The sequence below is a fragment of the Echinops telfairi genome, unplaced genomic scaffold, assembly GCF_000313985.2.
Source record: "Echinops telfairi isolate 266 unplaced genomic scaffold, ASM31398v2 ScPeMD7_60;HRSCAF=208, whole genome shotgun sequence".
NCBI classification, from domain to species: Eukaryota; Metazoa; Chordata; class Mammalia; order Afrosoricida; family Tenrecidae; genus Echinops; species Echinops telfairi.
This window is the reverse complement of record NW_022103958.1, coordinates 819,127-842,571: the sequence shown is the minus strand read 5'-3', so window position 1 is coordinate 842,571 and position 23,445 is coordinate 819,127. Positions and strand designations below refer to the sequence as shown.

The 23,445-nt window shown below is 36.8% G+C and overlaps 1 protein-coding gene across 1 annotated transcript; it reads left to right on the top strand.

Annotated features, from left to right (window-relative positions):
- Nucleotides 1-17,240: 17,240 nt before the first annotated feature.
- On the top strand, nt 17,241-18,179 carry LOC101660888 (olfactory receptor 1052-like). Its single transcript, XM_004708390.1, has one exon. It carries the CDS (start codon nt 17,241-17,243, stop codon nt 18,177-18,179), a length of 939 nt encoding a protein of 312 aa, XP_004708447.1.
- The last annotated feature ends 5,266 nt before the right edge of the window (nt 18,180-23,445 follow it).

The following is a 23,445-nucleotide window of genomic DNA, read 5'->3' as shown; positions in this document are numbered from 1 at the left end:
ATAGAGCAGCAAGAGGAGCAAGTGATGAAATCCCCAGGAAATACCAAAAATAGACTTTGGAAACAGATTGGCACCCCATCAGACTCGATTGGAAAATACTCATAACGGCCAACAAACAGACCGTGAACTATTTATAGTCCTTTGCATTTTTATCAGTGGCTTTTTTTTCTTGTTGTTTTGTTTCTGTTGTTATTGTTTTGTTGGTCTTGACTATCTTTGTGGTTTTATTTGGTTTTGCCAAGTTTTTGTGTGTATTAATGTATCAGTATGTCTATCTAGATAAGATAGGAGGATAAAAAATTTGGAAATGGAAAGAATGGGACCAGTGGTTCCGGAAGGATACAGGAGAGGGGGCGGGTGGGGTGGGAGAAAGGAAAGGGGCGGGGGAATCCAACCCAGGGACAAGGGAACAACAAGTGAACTGAAATCAATAGAGAGAAGGATGCCTCATGGGGCTTAATCAAGGGCAATGTAGCAGCAAGAAATAACTAAACCCAGATGAAAGCCGAATATGATGGTGGGACAAGAGGAAAGTAAAAGTATATAGAGGAAAGAACCAGGAGGCAAAGGACATTTATAGAGGTCTAAATACCGGCATATACATAAGTAAGTAAAAAAAAAAGTATATATATATATATAATGAAATGGGAAATTAACTATGTACTCATATCTATATGCTAAGAATTAAGGTTGCAGATGGAATTTGAGCCTTGACTCCAGTACTCCCTCAATACAAGAACACTTTGTTCTAACAATCTGGTGTTCTGTGATGCTCACCTACCTGACATGATTGCTGAAGACAAAATGGGTGGATAAGTAATTGTGGTGAAGAAAGGTGATGGTGTCCGGCTATTGAAAGATATAGCATCTACTGTCTTAAAGGCTTGATGGTAAACAAGCAGACATCTAGCTGAGAAGCAACAAAGCACACATGGAAGAAGCACATCAGCATGCATGATCATGAGGTCTCGATGGGTTCAGGTACCAGGCGTCTAAGACTCAGAACAAAACCATAAGTGAGGTGAAAGGGGAGGGAGTGGTGCATGGAGTGGAGACCCAAAGCCCATCTGGGTTTCTGTACGTTTTTCCAGTATGTGAAATCTTACATAGGTAAACCTATACAGACAATAACTGATGAATAATTACCTAAGACATGACAGGAAAGGTTCGGAAGAAATGGGGAGCTAACCACCCTAACTCTGTGAAAGAAAAAAATTTGGACAATTGGACATTCTTATACAGAGGGATCGCAGGGAAGAAATGTGCCTGTCACGGTGCAGTATAGCACCGATAAAACACACAACTTTCCTCTAGTTCTTTGGTGCTTTATACCCCACCACTAACATGACTTCAGTTTTACCTTACAAATTGGATAAGAACAGAACATGCACACGGCTATGGACAAGAGCCCGCAACACAGGGGATCCAGGATAGATAAACCTCCCAGGGCCAATAATGAGAGTAGAGATACCAGGAGGATTGAGGGAGCCTATGGGGAGAAAGGGGGAATCAATCACAAGGATCAACCTATAGCCCACTCTAAGGGGAATGAACAATGGAAAAGTGGGTGAAGTGCGATGGAGGATGATGTAAGATATGAAAATAATAATCTATAACTTATCAAGGGTTCGTGAGGGAAGCGGGGTGGGGGAAGGAGGAGGAAAATGGGGAGCTGATATCAGGGGCTCAAGTGGGAAGAAAATGCTTTGAAAATGATGATGATGACAGCATATGTGCAAATGTACTTGACACACCGGATGAATGAATGGATTGTGATAAGAGATGGAAGAGCCCCCAATAAAAGTATTTAATTTAAAAAATAGTTAAAAATGTTCATGGAAAAAAAATTCCACTGTCTTTTAATTTCATCTTCCATGAACTTTTTGAAATAAAAATACATATACATTTTAAATATATACATACAAATATAGAGAGATAAATAATATATATGCATGCATTAGAATCCCCGGAGAGTGTTTTCTAAAAAGCTGATAGAACCATAAAAAGAAAATTCATAGAATATACAAGAATCATGAGGAAAGATAATTTGTTTTTTAAAAGAAAGGAGAGATATTCCTTAAAGATATTTCCTTAAAGGAAAAAGGAACCAGATTTCCGTCGACTTATAGCATATATGACTCAACTCACTGTCACAAGTCAATTCTGACTCATTATGACCCTATAATACAGGGCAGAACTGCCTTAGGGTTTTGACAACACTGCAGGATTTTTTTTGTTTGTTTGTGTTTTATTTTTGGAATTGGCATTTATTCACATATCATAAAATACAATAGCTCAATCATATTAGGAACACTTCTGAAATCATTTCCACAATTTTAGAAAAAAATTTTCTTTCACAGAGTTAGGGTGGTTAGCTCCCCATTTCTTCCAAACCTTTCCTGTCATGTCTTAGGTAATTATTCATCAGTTATTGTCTGTATAGGTTTACCTATGTAAGATTTCACATACCGGAAAAACGTACAGAAACCCTCATCTTTCTTCTGCAGAGTGGCTGGTAGTTTCAAACTGCTCATCTTGTGTGAACAGCCCAAAGGGTGAATACTACACCATCTAGGAACTTTCAAACTCAGTGAGTGAAAAGGAACATTAAGATCACATAGAAGAGTGGCAAGGGAAAGAATTAAAGACAAAAGTTCAGGCAGGAGACCGCACAATAATTCAAGTGAAAGTTGTTGGCAATTTAGATAAGATCTCTCATATTGAAAATGATGAGAAATCAAATATAAAATATATTCTGAGGGTAGATGTGGCAGGATGGTGAAGAAAATAGGATACCAAGGTTTTTTGTTTTATTTTGTAAGAGACAGCAGACAATAGGTAATAGCATATCTATTGGTTTTAAGCATATATACAATATGTACAAATCGGGCAGATTAAACATCCCAAATAAGTCTCAGTATACAGCAAAGGATCATATGTATTACTTTTATAACTCAGAAAACCTACTGAAATTTATGAAACAAAATTTTCACTTTGAAAGAGATGATAATGATATTTTCTTCAGACTTTTAAAAATACATAGATAATAGATGTCAGATAGACTTTAATTTCTGTTTAAGCCTGAAATCTAAAAGTTAAAAGTAATATGAAAATGTTTAAAGGATAAAAACCAATTATTTGATATAGCACACAAGCTGGGCACCTTGGTGGTGGTGTTTTTATATCTTGGTCAACAGCTAGGAGTCGCCAGCTGCTCTAAAGACTGGCCTTTCCACTCCAGTAAAGAGTTAAAGTTTGTTGGTATCCCTGCCCTATGAGTTAGAATCAACTCCAGGGCAGTGAGTTTTAGAGTACCATAGACAGAGTTTTTCAGATATTGTGAGAAGATAAAAGTATTACTGAATATCAATTCTTAAACTCTGAGCAAGCATGAGAATACTTTTAAAAGAGAAATATGGCTTCATTATGTAGAAAAAATATATGTGTATAATTACATGAATGAATTATTACATACCACTTTTTATAGGGCACTTTATATATACTATATATATATATTATCATTACAATTTTATTCAGACCCATAGAAACCCTAATGGACAGAGTAGAACTGTCCAAGCATTTCCAAAGGCTGAAATCTTTATGGGAGAAGTTTAATAGGTCTTTGCCCTGTCAAAGTCGTTAGGGGGTTGGAATTGCCAAGTTTTCGGTTAGCCAACCAATACTTAATTGTCAAAATGCCAAAACTCATTAATATTGCATTAATGTTATTATTACTACTTAATAATTTTATATCTGTCTTTAAAATGATAGGATATGTGAATTTATATTTGTAGGAACAAACACAACACCATTCATTTTGTGATTGTGTACATGTCACCTGCTCATAAAAGCTTCATTTACTACTTTGGGGAATTATCAGAGCAGGGAATCCCCCTATTTAAAACATTACCCCAGTCAGCTTCCCTTTCTTTTAGAAAATGCCATGGATATTGTTGGGGCTCCAATCGGTATCATCACTGCCCCTAGGCTAAACCCCCACAAACACACTCTGGCTCAGAGAAAAACTTACAGGGACAAAAAGATATATAGTGCTCCCTGAGGTGGGTCCATTATTATTGTCACAGTCTCAAAAGACATTTTATGGATGCTTCAAAAAGTCACCTACCTTGCTATTATCTAGAAATTTAAATTGTAAAATTTACTTTATACACGTTGCTGGCAACTTTTCTCTCAAGGTTGCAGAAATACATGTATAAGTGATGAGTATTTACCTCTTAGTCTGGTAGAAAAGGGATATTATCCCAGAATATTCCCTAATCCCAAAGAGACTTTGGTAGGGCAATTAATCTCTTGCCCGTGGTGTGGTTGTTTTCTTTCAAATGAAAGCAACTGAAATTTGGTAACCGTATTTACTATGATGAAAGCACTTAGGACATATGTCCCCATTATTTTGGATACTTTTGATGAACACTGATCATTTTAATTACACTAATGAATAAAAAACGTTTTCTCTTTCAACTGATATGATGTCTCTCAGTAGCCTCTGTCAATTCAGGTACTTTGCAAAAAATGAAGACAATATCCTAAGAGATAGGTTTGAACAAAAAAGGGGAGAAAAAATAAGGCACACTATGGAGACGATGGATAAGTTGTTTAAGTTGTTGAATGCAAAATGATGACCTGATAGGCAAACTCCAACTTAATTCATAATTAAAAGGTTTTTAATAAAAAATATATACTTTGACGTATTCATGTCTATGTAGACAAGCCAATGCACAGACTTAATTCTATTGAGGAGAAGACCAAGGACTCCATTTCTATTTCTCAGTTATATTCAAAATGATTGGAAGGAAAGCAGCTTCAAAGATAAGATGCACAATTAGATGACATATTTAGCAATTAAAAATTACCTTTTGTAATAAAAACCCACTTTATCAGACTCTTCAGGTTTTGTGGGGTTAAGGGTAAGAGGGAACCCCACAAAACATCACAGGTTTGGTAGGCACAATTGTACAGCGATAATAAGTAGAGATTATAGTAAAGTCATAGAGAGCATGAGAGTTAAAGGATAGAGTCAAGTAATGGAGTCAGACGCAATTCATGGTAGCATATCTCACCTCCGCCCGGCTTGATGGTCCTCGTGGAGGGGGCTTAGCTGTCAGAGAAGAAGCCGCTGCTTCGTCCTCCTTAGTCACCTTCTCCAGCCACCCTCTCGAGTACCAGGGAGCTTCGTTATTTATTGCTAACCACGCATCGTAATCATACATCACAGAAAGGGGCAATACAATTCATTCTAGAACAAGTTTGATCGCTCTAATGTCTCACATAACAAAACAGACCATTACTATTCTGGGAAGCATGCAAGTTCCCTGATAGTGGACAATAGCCTGAGTCATCAGGAGGGATATTAACATAGACAATACAATCAATAGGAGAGGAATCACCTAGGGGTGTGCCCACATTGGTTGTGGAATAGACAGTGGTATCTGCTTGATCTAAACAGCTGATAATGGCTAACTAACCTTGGTCACCCTTGGGCGGGTTTGCCCTCTCTGGTATCTCTGCAAGTGAATAGACCACCATTATCCTTATCAGAAGGGAGTGGGTCTTATTCAGGGTGAGTCAGACTAATGGGCTAGCCACTACAGATGGCCAATGTCAAGGAGAATAACCTCTGACCTACTTTCGCCGAGAGTCACTCTTAAGCAGCTAAGTTTGGTACATATTTTGGGGAGACAACTTAAGAGAATTCCTTCTGTTCCCCACAAGGTTTCAAGTGAAAACATGTGCTATGTATTTATTACCTTTTCTCAGTCAGGAACCCTGGTGGTGAATGGGGACTATGTGTTGAGCTGCTATCTATTTGCAAGAGAAATAGGAGCTTTTCTGCTCCCATAAACATTTGCAGGCTTAGAAACCCAAAGGGATTGTTCTACTCTGTCCTAAAGGCTCATTTCAAATGGAACTGATTTGATGACAGTGAATGTGGCTTTATTGTTATTTTAGAGTTCGTAGAATATACAAGGGTTAGTCAAAAAGTATTGCTATGGAATATTTATTAAAACTATTTGTTTTTGTTTGATTTGTTGTTTGGTCGAATATCAACATGTGAAGCTATTTTTACCCACATGCCCGCTATCTAGGCCTGTACACTTCTGAAGGGGATGTTTTTATCTCTTTAATGCTTCCCTTCAAATATCTGAGGGACTCAAATCATGTTCTTGAGAGAATCATATAATATGTATTTTGAAAAATATTTTGAGTTGTGGTAATAAAAATAAAGGACAAAGAATCTTGTCTGAAGAGACAAGAACAGGATTGTAGGAATCATGGGAAAGGTTTTCCTATCAACTTCCTGATCAGCTGCATAGTTGTGAAGAAAATAATTCCTCTAAGTATTTTCTTGGCCTTTTAATCACCAATGCAGTTGTTAACAAGTTCTTAAAACTTCTTTATAACAAGCCCCAGTGACCATCCTGTGTCTTTGAAGAAAAGCTATCTAGGTTGGCCCTTGGGAATCCTCCCCCCAACAATTCCCACTCCCCCAACACCTCTTGCTAGCCCATAAGATGCCATAACTTTCTGTGATAACCTCTCTGCTTGAATACAAATGACTAAGCAGATCCATTTGGAAGCCAATGTTTGGATTCACCTTTTATTTGAAGGCCCCCTAGTTAGAATAAGAACAATGCATTGCCGAGAGACCTGGTCTACACACACCCACTGATTGCACAGTCAAGTTCAAGCTTACTCTGTTCAGAATAAGCCCATGCAATGCAGCACTACTGTCCATAACTTTGACCCATTCTCATATTTATCTAAAGACTCTTAGATTTCATTCACAGGAATAGCTGTGTTTACAGGAGATCTATATACTTCTGATGGCATTGTCCCCTCACTTCTAAATAATTTGAAACGCAGCTCAAGTTTTAACTTTTTATTTAGGTGATGGACACTGCAACAATGTTAAACATTGAGACACTCAACATACAACGGATGGAGAATGGATAAGGGCAAGGTGGAATCTTTCATGAAAATAACATTCTTTTTTTATCTGGGGAGATATTTAAATATATATATTTTTAGATAGGGGGAAGGCTTCTTTACCCATAGGTCAAAGATCTCTATAGTTTGAAAGAAAAAAATTTACACAACACAAGAAAACATTTTTTTCTTGTGTTTTGACTGTTAGGGCTCTCCTGGGTTCCTTTGAGATGCTGATTCAGAACATTGTATTGGATAGAACACATCAGCCCAGGACCTTTCTTTTTAAAAATAGTTTTATTGATATGCAATTCAAACTTCCAGAGTTAAGTTGTTTTTAAAAAAGAGTTGATCATACATCATCTAAATCAGTTTTAGTGCTTCTTCACACCACCTGCATTCATTGTTTGTTTCCCAATTACCCACATTCTCTATACAACCAGTCCCTGATAAATCATTGCAGCAGTTACTTTCTCTATGCATCCCACTTTCTGTTCATCATCAACTGGGAAACATAACAGAAACAAAAAATAATAATAAAATGATACAGAAATAAAAAATAATAATATAAAGATAATAAAAATAAAGAGTAAGGAAGAAAAGACCATCAGAAATATTTTTTAAAGGTCAGAGAAGAAATTTCTGTTGTGGATCAAGCAAGAAATACTTAAAATTAGGAAAAAAATTGAAGTTGGGTCAAGAAGGAGGTCAATTAACCAAGTACCATATTACACTTTATTTCAATCCACCACAATTAAGTTTATAATCACTGCCGTCTAATAGTAAAGCTGTTTGCATTCCTCACCTATGGCTAGAGAGGATCTGCCAGAGTCTTAATCTGACTAGACCCTCTGAAGATAGATTTTGTGCTCCCAGTGATCTCCATACCCTTCTACATATTGAGGAGTCATAAATTAAGCTCTGATACTTTTCTCTTTATCATATTTGAATTTTGTATTGTTGTCTTTGGGTCACACAGGCCAGTGTGTTTCTTCCAGGTGAATTTAGTTGACACCTCACTTAGATGGCTGCTTGTTTGAATACAAGTCTTGAAGATCTCAGACTTTATTCCAATTGATAGCCAGGAACCATCTGCTTTCTTCACCACATTGTGCTATAGAACCTTTATCTTCAGTGATCTCTTCATGAAGGTAAGTATTGAGCAAACCCTGTTATAAGCATTTACTATTCTTGGATTTGTAAGGTTTCTCAAGAGGGTAATACCTCAGTTCTTGCTTCATACAATGAAGGAATTCATGCCAATCCCTCTTTTGTAATCCAATTGGTTTTTTTATGAAAAGCATGAGAAGTTTCAAGTTTTACAGTCTCGAAACAATACACACTATTTCAGGGAAGCGTGCAGATGCACAAACCACATTGACACTCACAATTGGTCATGAGCAGCCTCATGGAACAGCACATCCAAAGGTGCAGAACTGGAGAAGGATGCCAGGGCCCAAGGGGTTTTGGGAGAAAGGGCGAGAGGACTAAGGCCAGAGAGAGCATGCGGGAAGAGAGAGGCTGTGATCCTCAAGTAGGCCCTAAGGGGGCCTGCCCAAGCACAGCTCTGTTGTGTGGGCCTCCAGCCTCTGACCTGTCTCTGTCCAGGAGAAGGGTAAAAGAGCATAAGGGGAAGTCCTGCCTTGATCCTGGCTCAGCCCCTGGCTAGGGGATGCAAGGTTGAAGGTATTGGTTGACACCACTGACTGTGTTAAACCCACCAGGGTGATGTAGTAGGCCCAGGCCTACCTAGTTTGGGTGCCCAGGAGTACTTGGGCACCTGACTGGGAGCTTAAATTTGAGCATGCACAGTGAGCTGTCTTCCTATGTGTCTAATGGTCGCCTGAGTTCTTTTTAACCTCCTTTTTGGGGCCCCTTACAGGCATGGGAGGGGCAACCACCTGTCCCTGAACTAGCTATCACACAAATTGGGGCTAGAGTAAACTGGGTGCCCAGAATTCTGGTTTATTTTAGCAGTCATAATATGACAAAAAAAAAAAAAAAAAAGAACTGAAACAATCAAATAAAAAAAAAAAATCCACAAAAACACACATGCTAAAAAATCCCCTCAAACAAACAAATGAAAAACCAAGCAAAGAAAAGATAAAACATTGCCAATCATCTCTCTAAGGTATAAGGCAATTGCATTGATAGCATCAATAATTTATTAATGGCATAGAATTTAAGGTATTATTGACATGAGGTTTAGGGGTGTATAGTCCAACTGTGAGCTGTAATTCATGCATTGTTGCTTTGTACAGATTGATTTCTTAATTTATTGAGTTCTGTTTAGGTTAAATTTTCCTGTAACATTGCTTTCATGAGCAAATCCTTGCATATCAGATTTATCTCTGTCATATTAATCCAAGGGGAACATTGAGATATAAATATATGGTGGTTCTGCCTGCCCTTTCATTGGATTCCCACTGAGCCAGGGGTTTCACCCAAAGACCAATGACTCTCTGTTAGGCAGGGTTTCCTAGAGAAACAAAACCAGAACACTTATGAATAGATAGAAAGATAGATAGATAGATGATAGATAGATAGATAGATAGATAGATAGATAGATAGATAGATAGATAGATAGATAGATAGATACGGCATAAAGGATTATTATTAGTCCACACAGCAGTACACCTAATTAGTCCACACAGCTAATTAGTCCACACAGCAATACAGGGGGCTCAGTTCAACTTACATCCATGGAACAGTTAATATACTGGAGATCCTTCAACTCACAAGGGCTACTGGGTCCAAGGTCAAGGAAGCACATGGCTGAGTCTTCCTTAAGGCAATTCAGGAATTCCACCCACAGGCAGCAAACAGTGGGGTTGGTCACCAATAGTCAGCAGCTCAGGAGATTAGCAATGCAGGCCCATCTGGGATCTCGAACTCAAGCAATGTAAGACAACAGAATCCAACAGCTTCAAGTTCAAGGAATGTGTATAAACGCAGCTTGGTGAAGCAGGTCTTGAATGAACTTCAAGGTTTAGCATCATGATCCACGAGTTGTCTGTCCCAGAGGTATTGTATCTCACAAGTAAGGCAGAGAACTAGCTAAAGCAGCCACAAGGTGGTCTGATCACCAGAGAGCATGAGAGAGAGGGGTGGGGCATGCAAAGCCATTTATCTCTTGGCCCTCAAATCAAACTGTGACCCTATTAATCTCATAGGTTCCTGTTGGCCAGGTTGGCACAGTAACCTATCTATCACACTGTGGCTTCCATGAGCATTAATCCTATATGCAAGGAATGAAAAATCCTTCACAACTTCAATGTTTTCTCTGTTTATGATGAGGGTTTCTATTGATCCATCATAAGGATCTTGGCTTTCTTTACGTTAATATAATCCATTCTGGAGACTGGATTGATCATAGTCCTGTTTGATCATATGTAAGTGCTTCAAGTCCTCTTTTCTTTGAGCCAGCAAGTTTGTATCATTGCATATTGCAAGTTTTTTCTTAAATAAATCTTCCTTTAATCTTGATGCTGAGTTATTTTTTATATAGTCAGCTATTATGATTATTGGTACAGCAAATAGATTGAATAAGTATGGCAAAAGGATACAATCCTGCTGTATATCTTTCTTAATTTTAAAATATGCAATAATCTTAAATTCCATTTTATAACTGCCTCTGGGTCCATGTGCAGGTTCTGATTGAAGACAATGATGTATTCTGGAAGTTTCATTCTTTCTAAGGCTATCCATAGTTTGTTATGATCTACCTAAATGCTTTTGTGTAAACAATAAGCAGTAGGAAATATTTTTTTGGTATTCCCGTAGATCCATCTGACACCAGCAATAACATTCCATATTCCTTGTATGCTTCTGAATCTAGCTCGAGTTTCTGGAACCTCCCTGTCAGTGTAATTCTGCAGGATTTGTTGAAGCATAGTCACCAAATGTTACATGTGATATTAGTGATATCGTTCAATGATTTCCACATAAGCTAGTGTCACCTTTATTTGGAATGAGTGAAAAAATGGATCTCTTCCAGTCTGTTGGCTATATAAATACATACACAGTTATACAGAAAAAGTAGTAGAGAATAATCCATTGGGCACCATAGTACTGTGGATTATGTTTTATAATTCATTTGCAGTTTCTATTCAAATTAATAGGTAGTAGGCACAAAATTTATTGAGGAATATAGATATATGCATCATATGTTTATGTAAACACATATACATATATTACACTTGTACTCTATCTTTTGGAACTTGGGTGGTGTAAGTGAATTATATATAAGCTGTTAACCCCAAGATCAGCAGTTCGACAGGGCCAGAGACTCCATGTGAGACATATAAGGCTTTATGGTCCTGTTAAAATGTACAGGCTGGGAAATTCAAAGGTCACAATGAGCCTGAATTGACTGAGTAGCAGTCAGGTTTTGGTTTCTGGGGCCCATTGGGTTATTAGAGAGAGGGAAAGCATAATTTTAACAGAAATACAACACATATTTTGCAGTCTTAACTTTACATTGTATGATGTCTTTTCATTTGTATAATACCATGGACTCTGTCACATGTATTTCATAATAATTCACTGGGGATGAGTATGAATATTTTCATTTTACAGAGTGAATACAATTGGCTTTTTTAAAAAGTGTATTTGGTCAGTGTTCTGAGTACCATATGGCACCCAATAGAGCAGAGGGTTTTTGGTGTATTTGCTTTATGACTTGACCACATGACCTTTGAGATGTAGAAAAGATAGGGGGTTTTATTTTACTTATCCTTTTGTTTTGGATCTGGTTTTATTTTTTGCAAAGTAAATTATTTTTACCAAAGTGTAAAATCAAGTTATTTTTAAAAATTCTTGAGAACACCTGAAGCTCTATGATTAGTTCCACTCTCAAGAGACCAGCAATGATATTAATGATGCAACCTTTGGACATCTGAGATTCAAGTCTAGAAAATGAGCTACAGCTTATGTCCCAAAAGGAAGAAAAAAATGGTAAACATAAAACTCCTTTAAGAATCATGAAAGTTGGCCTTCTTCACTCAAAGACCCATACACTCTGAACTTTGCTTAGCTTAGCGTATTTGTAACAAGAGACTACGTACGTTTTTTTTTTCTTTTTAATTCTATTACTTTTCCATGTCTTTATACTGAAATAATCAGGTTCTGGTTTTGGAACCTTTATATTATTCCAAAAGAGTCAGAAAACACTAAATTATTTTTTATTAATTGAATGAAAGTGGTTCTCAATGAAGTGGCTCCCTGTTGAGAAAGTTAATATTTGTAAAGACCCATATCAGGTATTTTCTTATATGTGTGATTTTTTATGGAATTTAATACTTGATTTATACATAGATCAATTTAAATTAAATGTATATTTAGAAAAATCATTTAATATAACATCTAATAATTTTGATATAACTTAGTTTTATGTTAAGAAAAACTATTTTTCCAGTACTATGCAAACTTTAAACTAAACCTTGGTAATCATTTAGGCTCGATTTGTTTTTATAATTGTGATGACAATATATTGGAAATTATTTTTATTTTCTATAGGTATGTTACTTCATCCTGTCTCTAATAAAATCAGGATTAGCAAACAGATTCTTAATTTCCAGACCTCAAGATGTATTTTACTACAGCAAGCTAGTACTTCATATTACAGCACTAGTGTATCTGACTAGAATATTTTTGCATTAATGCATTTCCATTAAATAGCAACAACTAAGATGTCCTACTAGATTTTTCAGCATTAGAATTTTTTGGTTTTTCAATATTATTTTTAACTGTAAAATTTTAGGCTTTTTTATTATTTGAGATTTTTTTTAGTCTTTAGTTCTATACACCATTTTAAATCATAAACCATTCAGTGCTTACTGTCTTACTGTGGATATGCATGCATACAACTACGGTTTCATATATATGATATAAAATGTCTATAGCATTCAATCAAATGCACATTCATTTATATATCATTTTAAAAATAACATGACAAAATTTGTGAAATAGATTGTATGTGTTAAAACTAGTCATTTTATACAGATTATGTGAGCAAAATTATATTTTGCACACAAAACCATGAAAGCATGCTGTGAAGAATGGACACTTTAATAAACAATAATTCATAATACTACAAAATGGAGAAAGAATCCTTATGATAATCAGGAACTATTCCTTTTTTCAACTTTAAAAAAATTGTAAGTTAAATGAGTGTTTACATATCAGATCATCGATTTGTACCCAACATTTAGACTACTGATCAAACCTCCCAAGAGTTTATCATTCATCTTGATTTCTCTTCTCTTTCTTGTGGGCTACTATATTCTATTTCACCCAATTTAATACCTGTCAACAATCTAACTCAATTCATTGATTTATCTTCCAATAATTTCCCTTCTCTCCTTGACATTCTCCAAAGTCAGTTATGACACTCTTTATTGTGTATGGTTTTCCTCATAACCGTGGTCTCATATAATATTTTCCCTTTTAGGATTAATTGGCTGAATTCACTCAGTATAATATTCTGTCTTCACTCATGTCATGAACTATTCGGATTGCTATTTGGCTGTCTTCTCTATTTCACTGAAGTGAAAGAGGTTTTCAACTCTTATTTATCTGAGTAATATCTCTATTTTTAACTGTGTTCTTGATCAGATGGTTGAATATGTTAAATATCCCTTAGGAAACAAAAATAAAAATATACATTAGGTGAGAAATTTCTTTTCTTTTTCACACTGAATTCCTTTCAACATGATTTTTCGTGATACTCCTCTCAAGGTAAGTATTATTTAATTTAAAACATTTGTTTTCAAGCCATTCTTTTCCTAAGAGAATATGTAAACTTCTTAGTTTCCCAAAAGAGACTTAACATATCTGGAAGGCATCGCTGAGTGGTAGTAAACTCTTGCATTTAGTAATAGAATGAATACATGTACTAGTTCATTCTTACGGCATGGGCATAGCCATCAATAGCACTTTGCTTCCTTTATTGCTTTTTGTTTTTAATAATGAGTTCAACAAGCAAAATTATGGTTGCTAAAAATAGTGAAATAAACAGATTAACGTCAAATGGAACTGGTTGATTCCACAGAGGAAAAATACTGCCTTTTGATAGTTCTATTCAAATGCATAGAAATTCCAGGGGGGGAATCACAGAAATGGCAACATGGCAATTAAAAGTGATAGGAAAATATTTTCTGAACTATCTTTTCTTAAAAATACCTTTTTTCACTCCCATTGTGCAGCTTTCAGTACAACAAAATATTGGACACACGTTTAGATTTGCAGTAAGTATGCCTGACCTTCTTAGACTTGGTTTGGTGCAAGAAAGTGGGACATAAGCTCATGGCAAGCATTTGAGAGAATAAGTATATGAATGAAAAGCAGATGGATCAGAGAGGCTGCCTATGGATCCAAACTGACCTTGTTTGTATCCAAGCTTCTAGGCTAATAGCCCAATGCCTTTGATTAGGTCATTTAATATCTCAGTACTTCAGTTTTCCTTTGGTGTAACCCATATGATACCAAATGTATGTGTCCTAAAGATCCCTTTCCCAAAAAAAAAAAAAGAATAACTGAAGGGTCACAAGCAATAAAAATCTATTTCACTACAGCCTATAAGGCAGGATAAACAATCTTGGTCACTATTTTTACAGCCCCCTCCATATGGATCGTTCCAGTACCCCACCCGGAGGGCAGTATGACCAAATATGGGAAACACTGGTCTAAAACGTAAGAAATCATATTGAATTGTCTATGATTGTTTATTAGTGCAGACAATTACACCCAGTAAATCTTAACAATTAGTATTAAGAAGGACTTTGGTACTAATTGTTTATGTGCTCAGCTCCAAACTGAAAAGGTGCAGGTTCAAATTAACACAGAGGCACATCTGAAGAAAGAACTGGTGCTCTACCTCTGAAAACCAGCCAATGAAACCCTCAGAAGCACAGCTGTCCTCTGACACACATGTGTGGGCTGCTGGGTTTCTTAGGTCTCTGTCCCCCATGTCCTCAGTGAGGAAACTTTTTACTGATAATGGGGGAAAATACTAAAAGCTTGCATTGCATTGTCTACCACAGAATAGGAAAGAAATAGTTATATGTTGTTTATCATAAACTCCTGTTAAGATATGCCTTTCCACTATTTGATTAGATTTTAAGACTACACTGACTTTTATGATTTTGGATAATTCTTCAGGGATCTATGGCTAACATGATATGAACTGGGGAAAAAGTTACATCTCTTTGATTCCACATTCAACCCATGTGATCTTTCCCCGTGCTCCTGACTTCCTCCCTGTTCACTTTCTTTCATACCCGGGTCCTGGTTTGTTGTGCTGCGATATTGAGCCTTGTCTTTTTGTAACATGTGTGAGGTCATTTTTAGAAAAACAGTTTGAAATTGTATATCAGTTAAAGCAGCAGAGAATTAATTTTTTCCCTCTATAGCCCCAAACAGTAAATGGGAATACTATACAAACAGTTTTGTACAATATGAAGTACAGTGGTGTTAAAGGAACTCAGATATTTATAATAACAAAGCCAGTTTATATAACATATCTTCTAGTGTTGTGCTTCTTTTTATGGAATATTTGTAGATTAGCAAAAGAGACAGAAGGTCAAGGGTAATATAAGATTCTAGATCATCATTGTTCTATTTATTCTAATGCCTTTCCCATAAGCAACATCCCAAAAGAAAACAAGTTACTATTAATAAACAAATAAAATATCCTTTTGCGTCCCTTTTTGGTTGACCTTATTTCCAACATATAAATGCATTTTGATTCTCTATTGTATGATCCATATTGTTAGTAAAACAAATTGCTGCTCCCAAGAACATCATTGTTCTTTATTCATGCAACAGTGGGACTTTGATTTACTATACTTGACATGACCACACATAAAAACATATGGGATACAATTTATAAATCAAGAATGGAGAATATTGTTTTAACTTAGCAACTCCTTGAAGAATAACCCTAACACTCGATATAACTTTAACACAGTAGAGATCATGTTCCATAAAGAGAAAGCTCTTATGTTCTTTCTGAATTTTCTAATAACACAAATTGTGTCTTACATAGAACACATTTTCAGTGAACTGATTCCTAGATGTTGAATCTATTCTTCATTGAAATAGACATAGAAAGGACCTGACAAAGGTAGTAATCTGGTAAACTTATATAAAGGCAGATATTGATATGCCATTATATATATATATATCTCCACAGTTACTGACATTGAGTCTACCAGCTCACAATGGCCCTATTGTAAGGTGACCAAATTTAGAGCAGGGCACCATTAAAGGGGGACGGGGGGTTCTTGATTAAAAATTTGCTCTATATGGACCAAATAGACAAGTCATGCATTCTTTCAAAAAATCGGGACTTTTTTAGAACGCCCAAAATCAGGAGTGTCCCTCGAAAAGTGGGACATCTGGTCACCTTACTAGGATAGTAGCCAACTTACAGTGGCCCTATCAGACAGGATAGAACCCCTGTGAGTTTTCAAGACTGTAGTTCTTTATGGGAGTAGAAAGTCCTGTCTTTCTTCCTCAGAGCTGCTGGTGGGTTTGAATTGAGGATTTTAAGGGCAGCAGATAGATAGTAAACAGAGCTAGAGATCTCTTCATAGAAAATAGCCTTAAAATAAGCTAATAAAATTATAGAACTATTAAAATTAGATAACCTACTCTGGATGTGAATGAAACAGGATGTGGCATCGTTAATATACTCTAATTTAAAGTAGCAAATAAAGAAAAATAACGATGAATTTTCTTTCTTGCTCGATGAATTTTCTTTTTGCTCATAAGATCTAGCCATAACATGAGGCTGAAAGAGGTCTCAGTTCTGAGATTTTGGGAGGAAGATGGTGTATTTTTTATCGAAGGCAGGACATTGAGCTGCACTGGGTGTAGACGAACATGAACAGGTTAGCTTTGGATAAGGGAAGATTTAGTACCATAGGTTATAATTCTGACAAGACTGGCCTTTAATAACTCAAAGACTAAGTGACAGGTTTGAGACCAAGTATTTTGTATCAGTCAATAGCTTTGTTATCTAGTAGAATTATCTTATCCCCGTTTTCGTGATGTGGAAATTGAGAACCTGGATATGAAATAATTTCTAGTTGCAATACTTTGTATCACTGCAAATGATTTTAGTATGCCCAAACTAAAGTGAATTTTTTTCTTCATTTGACTGCAGGGCAAACATAACTGTTCCATGCAATTATGAAAACTGGATCATGGAAGAAGCCATATTCTTTTTCATCTGAGTGAATTTTTCTTGGTCCTCCACCGAAGAGAGATATATCTAAAACCTAAATCCATACATGGCAGGTTGCAATCATACAGGTGTGAAGGAATTCCTTCTCGTGGGGTTAACGGAAAATCCCCATTTGCAGATCCCTCTCTTTTTCATCTTTGCTTTCATTTATGTCATCACTCTGCTAGGCAACGGGGGGCTGGTTGTTTTAATTAGGTTACATACCCGACTCCACACGCCAATGTACTTCTTCCTCAGCAACCTCTCTTTCTGTGATATCTGTTACACTACTGCCATTGCTCCTAAGATGCTGGTAAATTTCTTATCAGAGCATAAATCCAGCACATTTTCTGGTTGTGTACTGCAGAGTTTCTTTTTCGCAGTGTATGTAACCACAGAAGTCATCCTCCTGTCTATGATGGCTTATGACCGCTTTGTGGCAATAGCTAATCCCCTGTTGTATACAGTCATCATGACTCAAAGGCTGTGTATTAGCATGGTCCTTATCTCTTACTTAGGTGGACTCGTTAATTCCTTGACTCACACAATTGGTTTGCTCAAACTAGACTTCTGTGGTCCTAACATTGTGAACCATTATTTCTGTGACATTCCCCCGCTTTTAAAGCTTTCTTGCTCTGATGCCCACACCAATGAGATGCTCCTTTTTCTCTTCTCTGGCTTCATTGCATTGTTCACTTTAATTATCATCATTGTCTCCTATGTCCGCATCATCACTGCCATCCAGAGAATCCGCTCAACTGAGGGAAGGCACAAAGCCTTCTCCACCTGTGTCTCTCATCTGACTGCTGTTATCTTATTCTATGGGTCTCTGACCTTTAGTTATATCCAACCCAGCTCCCAATATTCCCTGGAACAGGAGAAGGTTTCATCTGTGTTTTATACATTGATGATCCCCATACTAAACCCACTGATATATAGCCTTAGGAATAAAGATGTAAAAGATGCTGCTAAAAGGTCAGTATTGTGGAAGAGAATCCCCACTTGACTCAGTGGCATGATTGTTCTAACCTGACATTAATCTGTAAAGATAGGAGAGCTATAACACTGTTTCACAAATATAATTATAAGAATAAATATCATAAAGATATGCAATTAATGGAATATTAACATGAAAAGGAGAATCATTCGAATTAATTTTTCATAGTTTTAAAATTTAAATTGTTTAATTTTTCATTTCCGTAAAAGGAATAAATTGTTTTTTAACATATTTTGTCCTATAATGTGAAATAGATGGCCTTTAGTTTAAGAGAATAAGACCTATTGCTTCAAGTCAATACAATACTCTATCCAGAGGAAATTATAAAATATAATAATGTCTTAGAAAAAAAATATGCCCTTTTTCTAATGGTCCAAGTTAACCCATGCAAACTGATGTTGTTCTAAGAATGCCCTAGTCTAGAAAAATTCTACATATATACTGACAGCCATATTCACACATAATATGTGTCTTCCATTTTGTTTATAAACATACATATTTCAATAGTATCTTAGGAAAAATGGTGATGGTAAACATAAAATATATAAAGCACACTTCTATACCAGAAAATTTAAGACATGGAGGAAAATGTGTTAGACAAACTGGGAGCACTGGACTATGGAAAATGGGAAGGGCTATTTAAGGGCATGGGAATCAATTTTTATCTCTAACATGGATTTGTTAAATAAAAGCAATAGAAAAAAACCTGAAAAGTCATTGAGGTCATAGGTGTGAAAGGATTTTGATGTAGCTAACATGTTTTAAAGCTCTCTCAAATGACTCAGAGGTGAAGTCTTATGTGAAATATAACTGGAATTCTTCAGGAAAAAAAGGTGATGTTGCTATCAACATAGTGGATAGAAGAACAAGTTGGGGAAAATTACTCTAAGCCTATAAAAGTAAAAGTGTTTTGGGTTGGACAATACAGAGAAGTAGAAACATTTTAAAGAATTCTTGAAAATTAGCAACAACATTTGAAAAATAATGAGACTTCTATATTCAGGGAATGTTTCTATGATGAATAAAAGGCTTTCAAACTGAATAACTAGCAAATAAATTCACTAAGTGGGAAAGATCTATTGATGTATATGAATATGTGAGTATATTTTCTTGTTTCAAAAAGTTCATGGAACGTAGAAAAAGACAGAAAACTGACAAACTCTTTCTATGAAGCTAGTATAACTCTGATACCTAAAACAAGTAAGGATCCCACAAGAATTGAGAACTACAGACCAAAATTCTTAATGACCATCGATGCAAAAATCCTTAACAAAATACTGACCAAAAGAATACAAAGGCATATTAAAAAATAATTCACCATGACCAAGTGGAATTCTTACCAGGGTTGCAGGGACAGATCAACATACAAAAGACCATTAGTATTATTCACCACATTGACGGGAAAAATTATAAGAACCACATGATAATATCGATAGATGCAGCAAAAGTATTCGACAACTTCAAACAGCCCATTCCTGTTTAAGACACTCAAGGAGTGTCTATATCAAGGAGATATAAGTTGAAGGAAAATTCCTCAATATTATACAACCTATGCATGAAGAAAACAACAACAAACGTGGTAATCAATGGAGAAAAGACAAAAACAATTCCACTGAAAAAGGGGACCAGACAAGGGTGCCCCTTGCCCCCAGTCCTATTTAACATCATACTGGAAGTCCTAGCTTACAACGTAAGACAAAGAAAAGACATCAAAGTATTCATCTGGGGAAGGAAGAGGTGAAACTATGGTTATTCACAGATAATAGAATTTTATATATTGAAAATCCTCTAAATTCTGGAGTGGAGTGTTGGAAGCAATAGAGGAATATAGCAGAGTGGCAGGATACAAGATCAGCTACCAGAAGTCTATCGACTGCTATACCCATCAGACAAGACTACAGAAGAAGGGATCAAAGAAGTAGTACCCTTCACAATAACGAAGCACAAATTGAAATATCTAGGAATATACCTCACTAAAAAAATGAAAGATCTGTACGAGGAAAACTACAGAAAATTACTACAAAAAATCAAGAGTGATCAACAAATGGAAGTATATTCCATGCTCATAGACTGGAAGACTCAACACAGTAAAGATGTCAGTTCTGCCCAAGGCACTATATAAGTCTAATGCTATCCCAATATGAATACCATCATCCTTCTGCAAATAACTTGAAAAAATGATTGCCATTTTTTATGGGGACGGAAGAAGCCCAGAATTAACAGAGGACTCTTCAAAAATGGAAAAGTGGGAGGGTTTGCTCTACCTGATTTTAGCATATATTATACAGCCACAGTGGTCAAAACAGTGTGGTAGTGGTATGACGACAGATATTCGGACCAATGGAAAAGTGCAGAAAACCCAGAAATAAAAACTTCAGCATACATACAACTGATTTTTGGTAAGATCCCCAAAAATATCAAATGGGAAGCAGATGCCCTTTTCAATAAATGGTGCTCTAAAAAATGTATATCTACCTGTAGAAAAATGAAGTAAGACCCTTACCTTACTCCATGCACAAGAATAAACTCCAGATGGATCACAGACCTTGAGGTAAAACCCTAAACCATTAGGGGCATTAATGGGTGAATTGGGACAAACCAGAGAATCTTGCCACAGGGAATACATAGGCTATCAGAAATAGAGAAGCATACAAATACAGAGAAGTCACAAATTGTCAAGTGGGATATACTGAAGATAAAACACCTGTGTACATCAAAAGAATTCATCAAGGGAGTAATAAGAGAGCCCACAGATGGGGAAAGCATCTTTAGCAATGCCATATCATGCAAAGGCCTTATTACTAAAATCTACCTTCTCTGCTAGCTTCCAAAAAGAAAACAACTAATTGGCCACTGAGGAGGTGGGAAAAGGACCCGAACAGAAGTTACACAGGGGCAAAAATCCAAATGGCCAATAAACATATGAGAAAATGTTCCTGATCATTATCCATAAAAGTAATGCAAATTAAAACAACTATGAAATACCACCTAACACCCTCAAATATATCCCAATTCAAAAAGTCAGAAATAAACAAGTGTTGGAGGGGCTGTGGTGAGATACGAATTCTAATCCACTGCTGGTGGACCTGTAGGTATGTACAGCCCTTATGGAAATTGATTAGACAATATCTAAAGCAGATGGAAATTGAGCTACCATATGACCCAGTAATCCCCCGACTGGGCATATACCCAGAAGAGGCAAGAAAAATACTATGGCCAGACCATGGAAATTGAGCTACCACATGACCAGCTATGCCCCTACTATGTATACACCCAGAAGAGACAAAAAACAAACCAAGTTGCTCGAATGTTCATTATGGCACAGTTCACAATTTCAAGGAGTTGGAAACAACACAAAATTCCATCCATAGACAAATGGATAAAAAAAAAAACCGTGGTTCATACATGCAATGGAGTACTATGCATCCCTAAAAAGCAGCAATGAATGCGTGGAGAACATTGTCACATGTGAAGAATTGGAGGAAATCATGTTAAATGAAGTAAGCCAAGCACAAAAGGACAAGTACAATATGGGCAAGTACAACACTCAGGACAAGTACCTGAATCCACTCAGGGAAGCTTAAAACAACAAAAAATAACAACAAAAACGGGGCATAGGGGAAAAGCTACTATATACATATATGTCTGGGGTGATGTCCAGCAACTATGGCAGGGCCTAAGCCCAATACAGGGATACATACATTAGTCAACTAATTAGAGGGTGAAAGAAGGAGAAAAAAATGTCATGGGTGGTGGGAGCCGTGTACTAACCTCCACAAGGGGCGAGTATTGTTTTTAACTCCACAGGAGGGGGGGGTAGAGACCAGGCTTCGATCTGATGTGTCAAGACGTGAATACAACATACCAGCATGTCTCAGGAACCAAAAGAGATGTCTGCAGGCCAGCCCCAAATATTCCAACACCACCCCTTCCCCCTCAGAATAATATACTTCAGAGGCCAGCACTGGGCCTACATCTTGGGGAGAGGGGCATGTCTGATTAGAGCACACAGGAGAAACAAAAAGGGATTGAGAGGGAGGGGAGGACATCCTGGCCCACGAGGATTAAGGATGATGTTCCTGCTCAGAGCCGACAATGCACACAGACCACCATAGGGCCAGCCTCACCATGAGACATGGCGTCCCTCCCTAAACCATAACACTGTGGGGGACAATACTGGAGACACAGTGTGGGAATTGTGCACAATCTGACCCATCACACTGGGGTGAAAACCTAATGACATGCAACAGAGCAGCAAGGGGAGCAAAGTGATTAAGTTCCCAGGGAATACCAAAAATAAACTTTGGAAACAGAGTGACACCCATCAGACTCAACTAGAAATCACACATAAAGGTCAACAAACACACCTTTACCTATTTACAGTCCTTTCCATCTTTGTCGGTGGCTTTCTTTTTTTCTTGTTGTTATTGTTTTTAGTCTTGACTTCCTTTGTTGTTTTATTTTGTTTTGCCTAGTTTTTCTGTGTATTAATGTATCAGCATGTCTACCTAGATAAAATAGGAGGATAAATAATTCAGAGATGAAAAGAATGGAACCAATGGTTCCGGAGGGATACAGGAGGAGAGGTTGGAGAAAGGAAGGTAGTGGGGGAATCCAACCCAGGGACAAGGGAACAACAAGTGAACTAAAATCAATGGAGAGAAGTGTGTAGGATGCCTAGTGGGGCTTAATCCATGGCAATGTAGCAGCGAGGAATTACTAAACCCAAATGAAAGCCAAATATGATGGTGGGACAAGAGGAAAGTAAAAGTAAACAGAGGAAAGAACCAGGAGGCAAAGGACATTTATAGAGGTCTAAATACAGGCATATATGTGTGTGTGTGTGTGTGTGTGTGTGTGTGTGTGTGTGTGTGTGTGTGTAAAACTATATATATATATTGAGATGGGAAAAGAATTATGTACTCGTATCTCTATGCTAAGAATTAAGGTTGCAGATGGACTTTGAGCCTCAACTCCAGTACTCCTTCAGCACAAGAACACTTTGTTCTAACAATCTGGTATTCTGTGATGCTTACCTATCTGACATGATTGCTTAAGACAAAATGGGTGAATAAGTAATTGTGGTGAAGAAAGGTGCTGGTGCCCGGCTATTGTAAGACATAGCATCTGCGGTCTTAAAGGCTTGAAGATAAACAAGCAGACATCTAGCTGAGAAGCACAAAGCACACATGGAAGAAGCACAACAGCCTGTGTGATCATGAGGTCTCGATGGGTTCAGGTACCAGCATCTATGACTCAGAACAAAATCAAACCT

Coding starts and splice junctions, on each gene's coding strand:
- LOC101660888 (XM_004708390.1), top strand. CDS start 17,241: ATGGCAGGTTGCAATCATACAGGTGTGAAGGAATTCCTTCTCGTGGGG.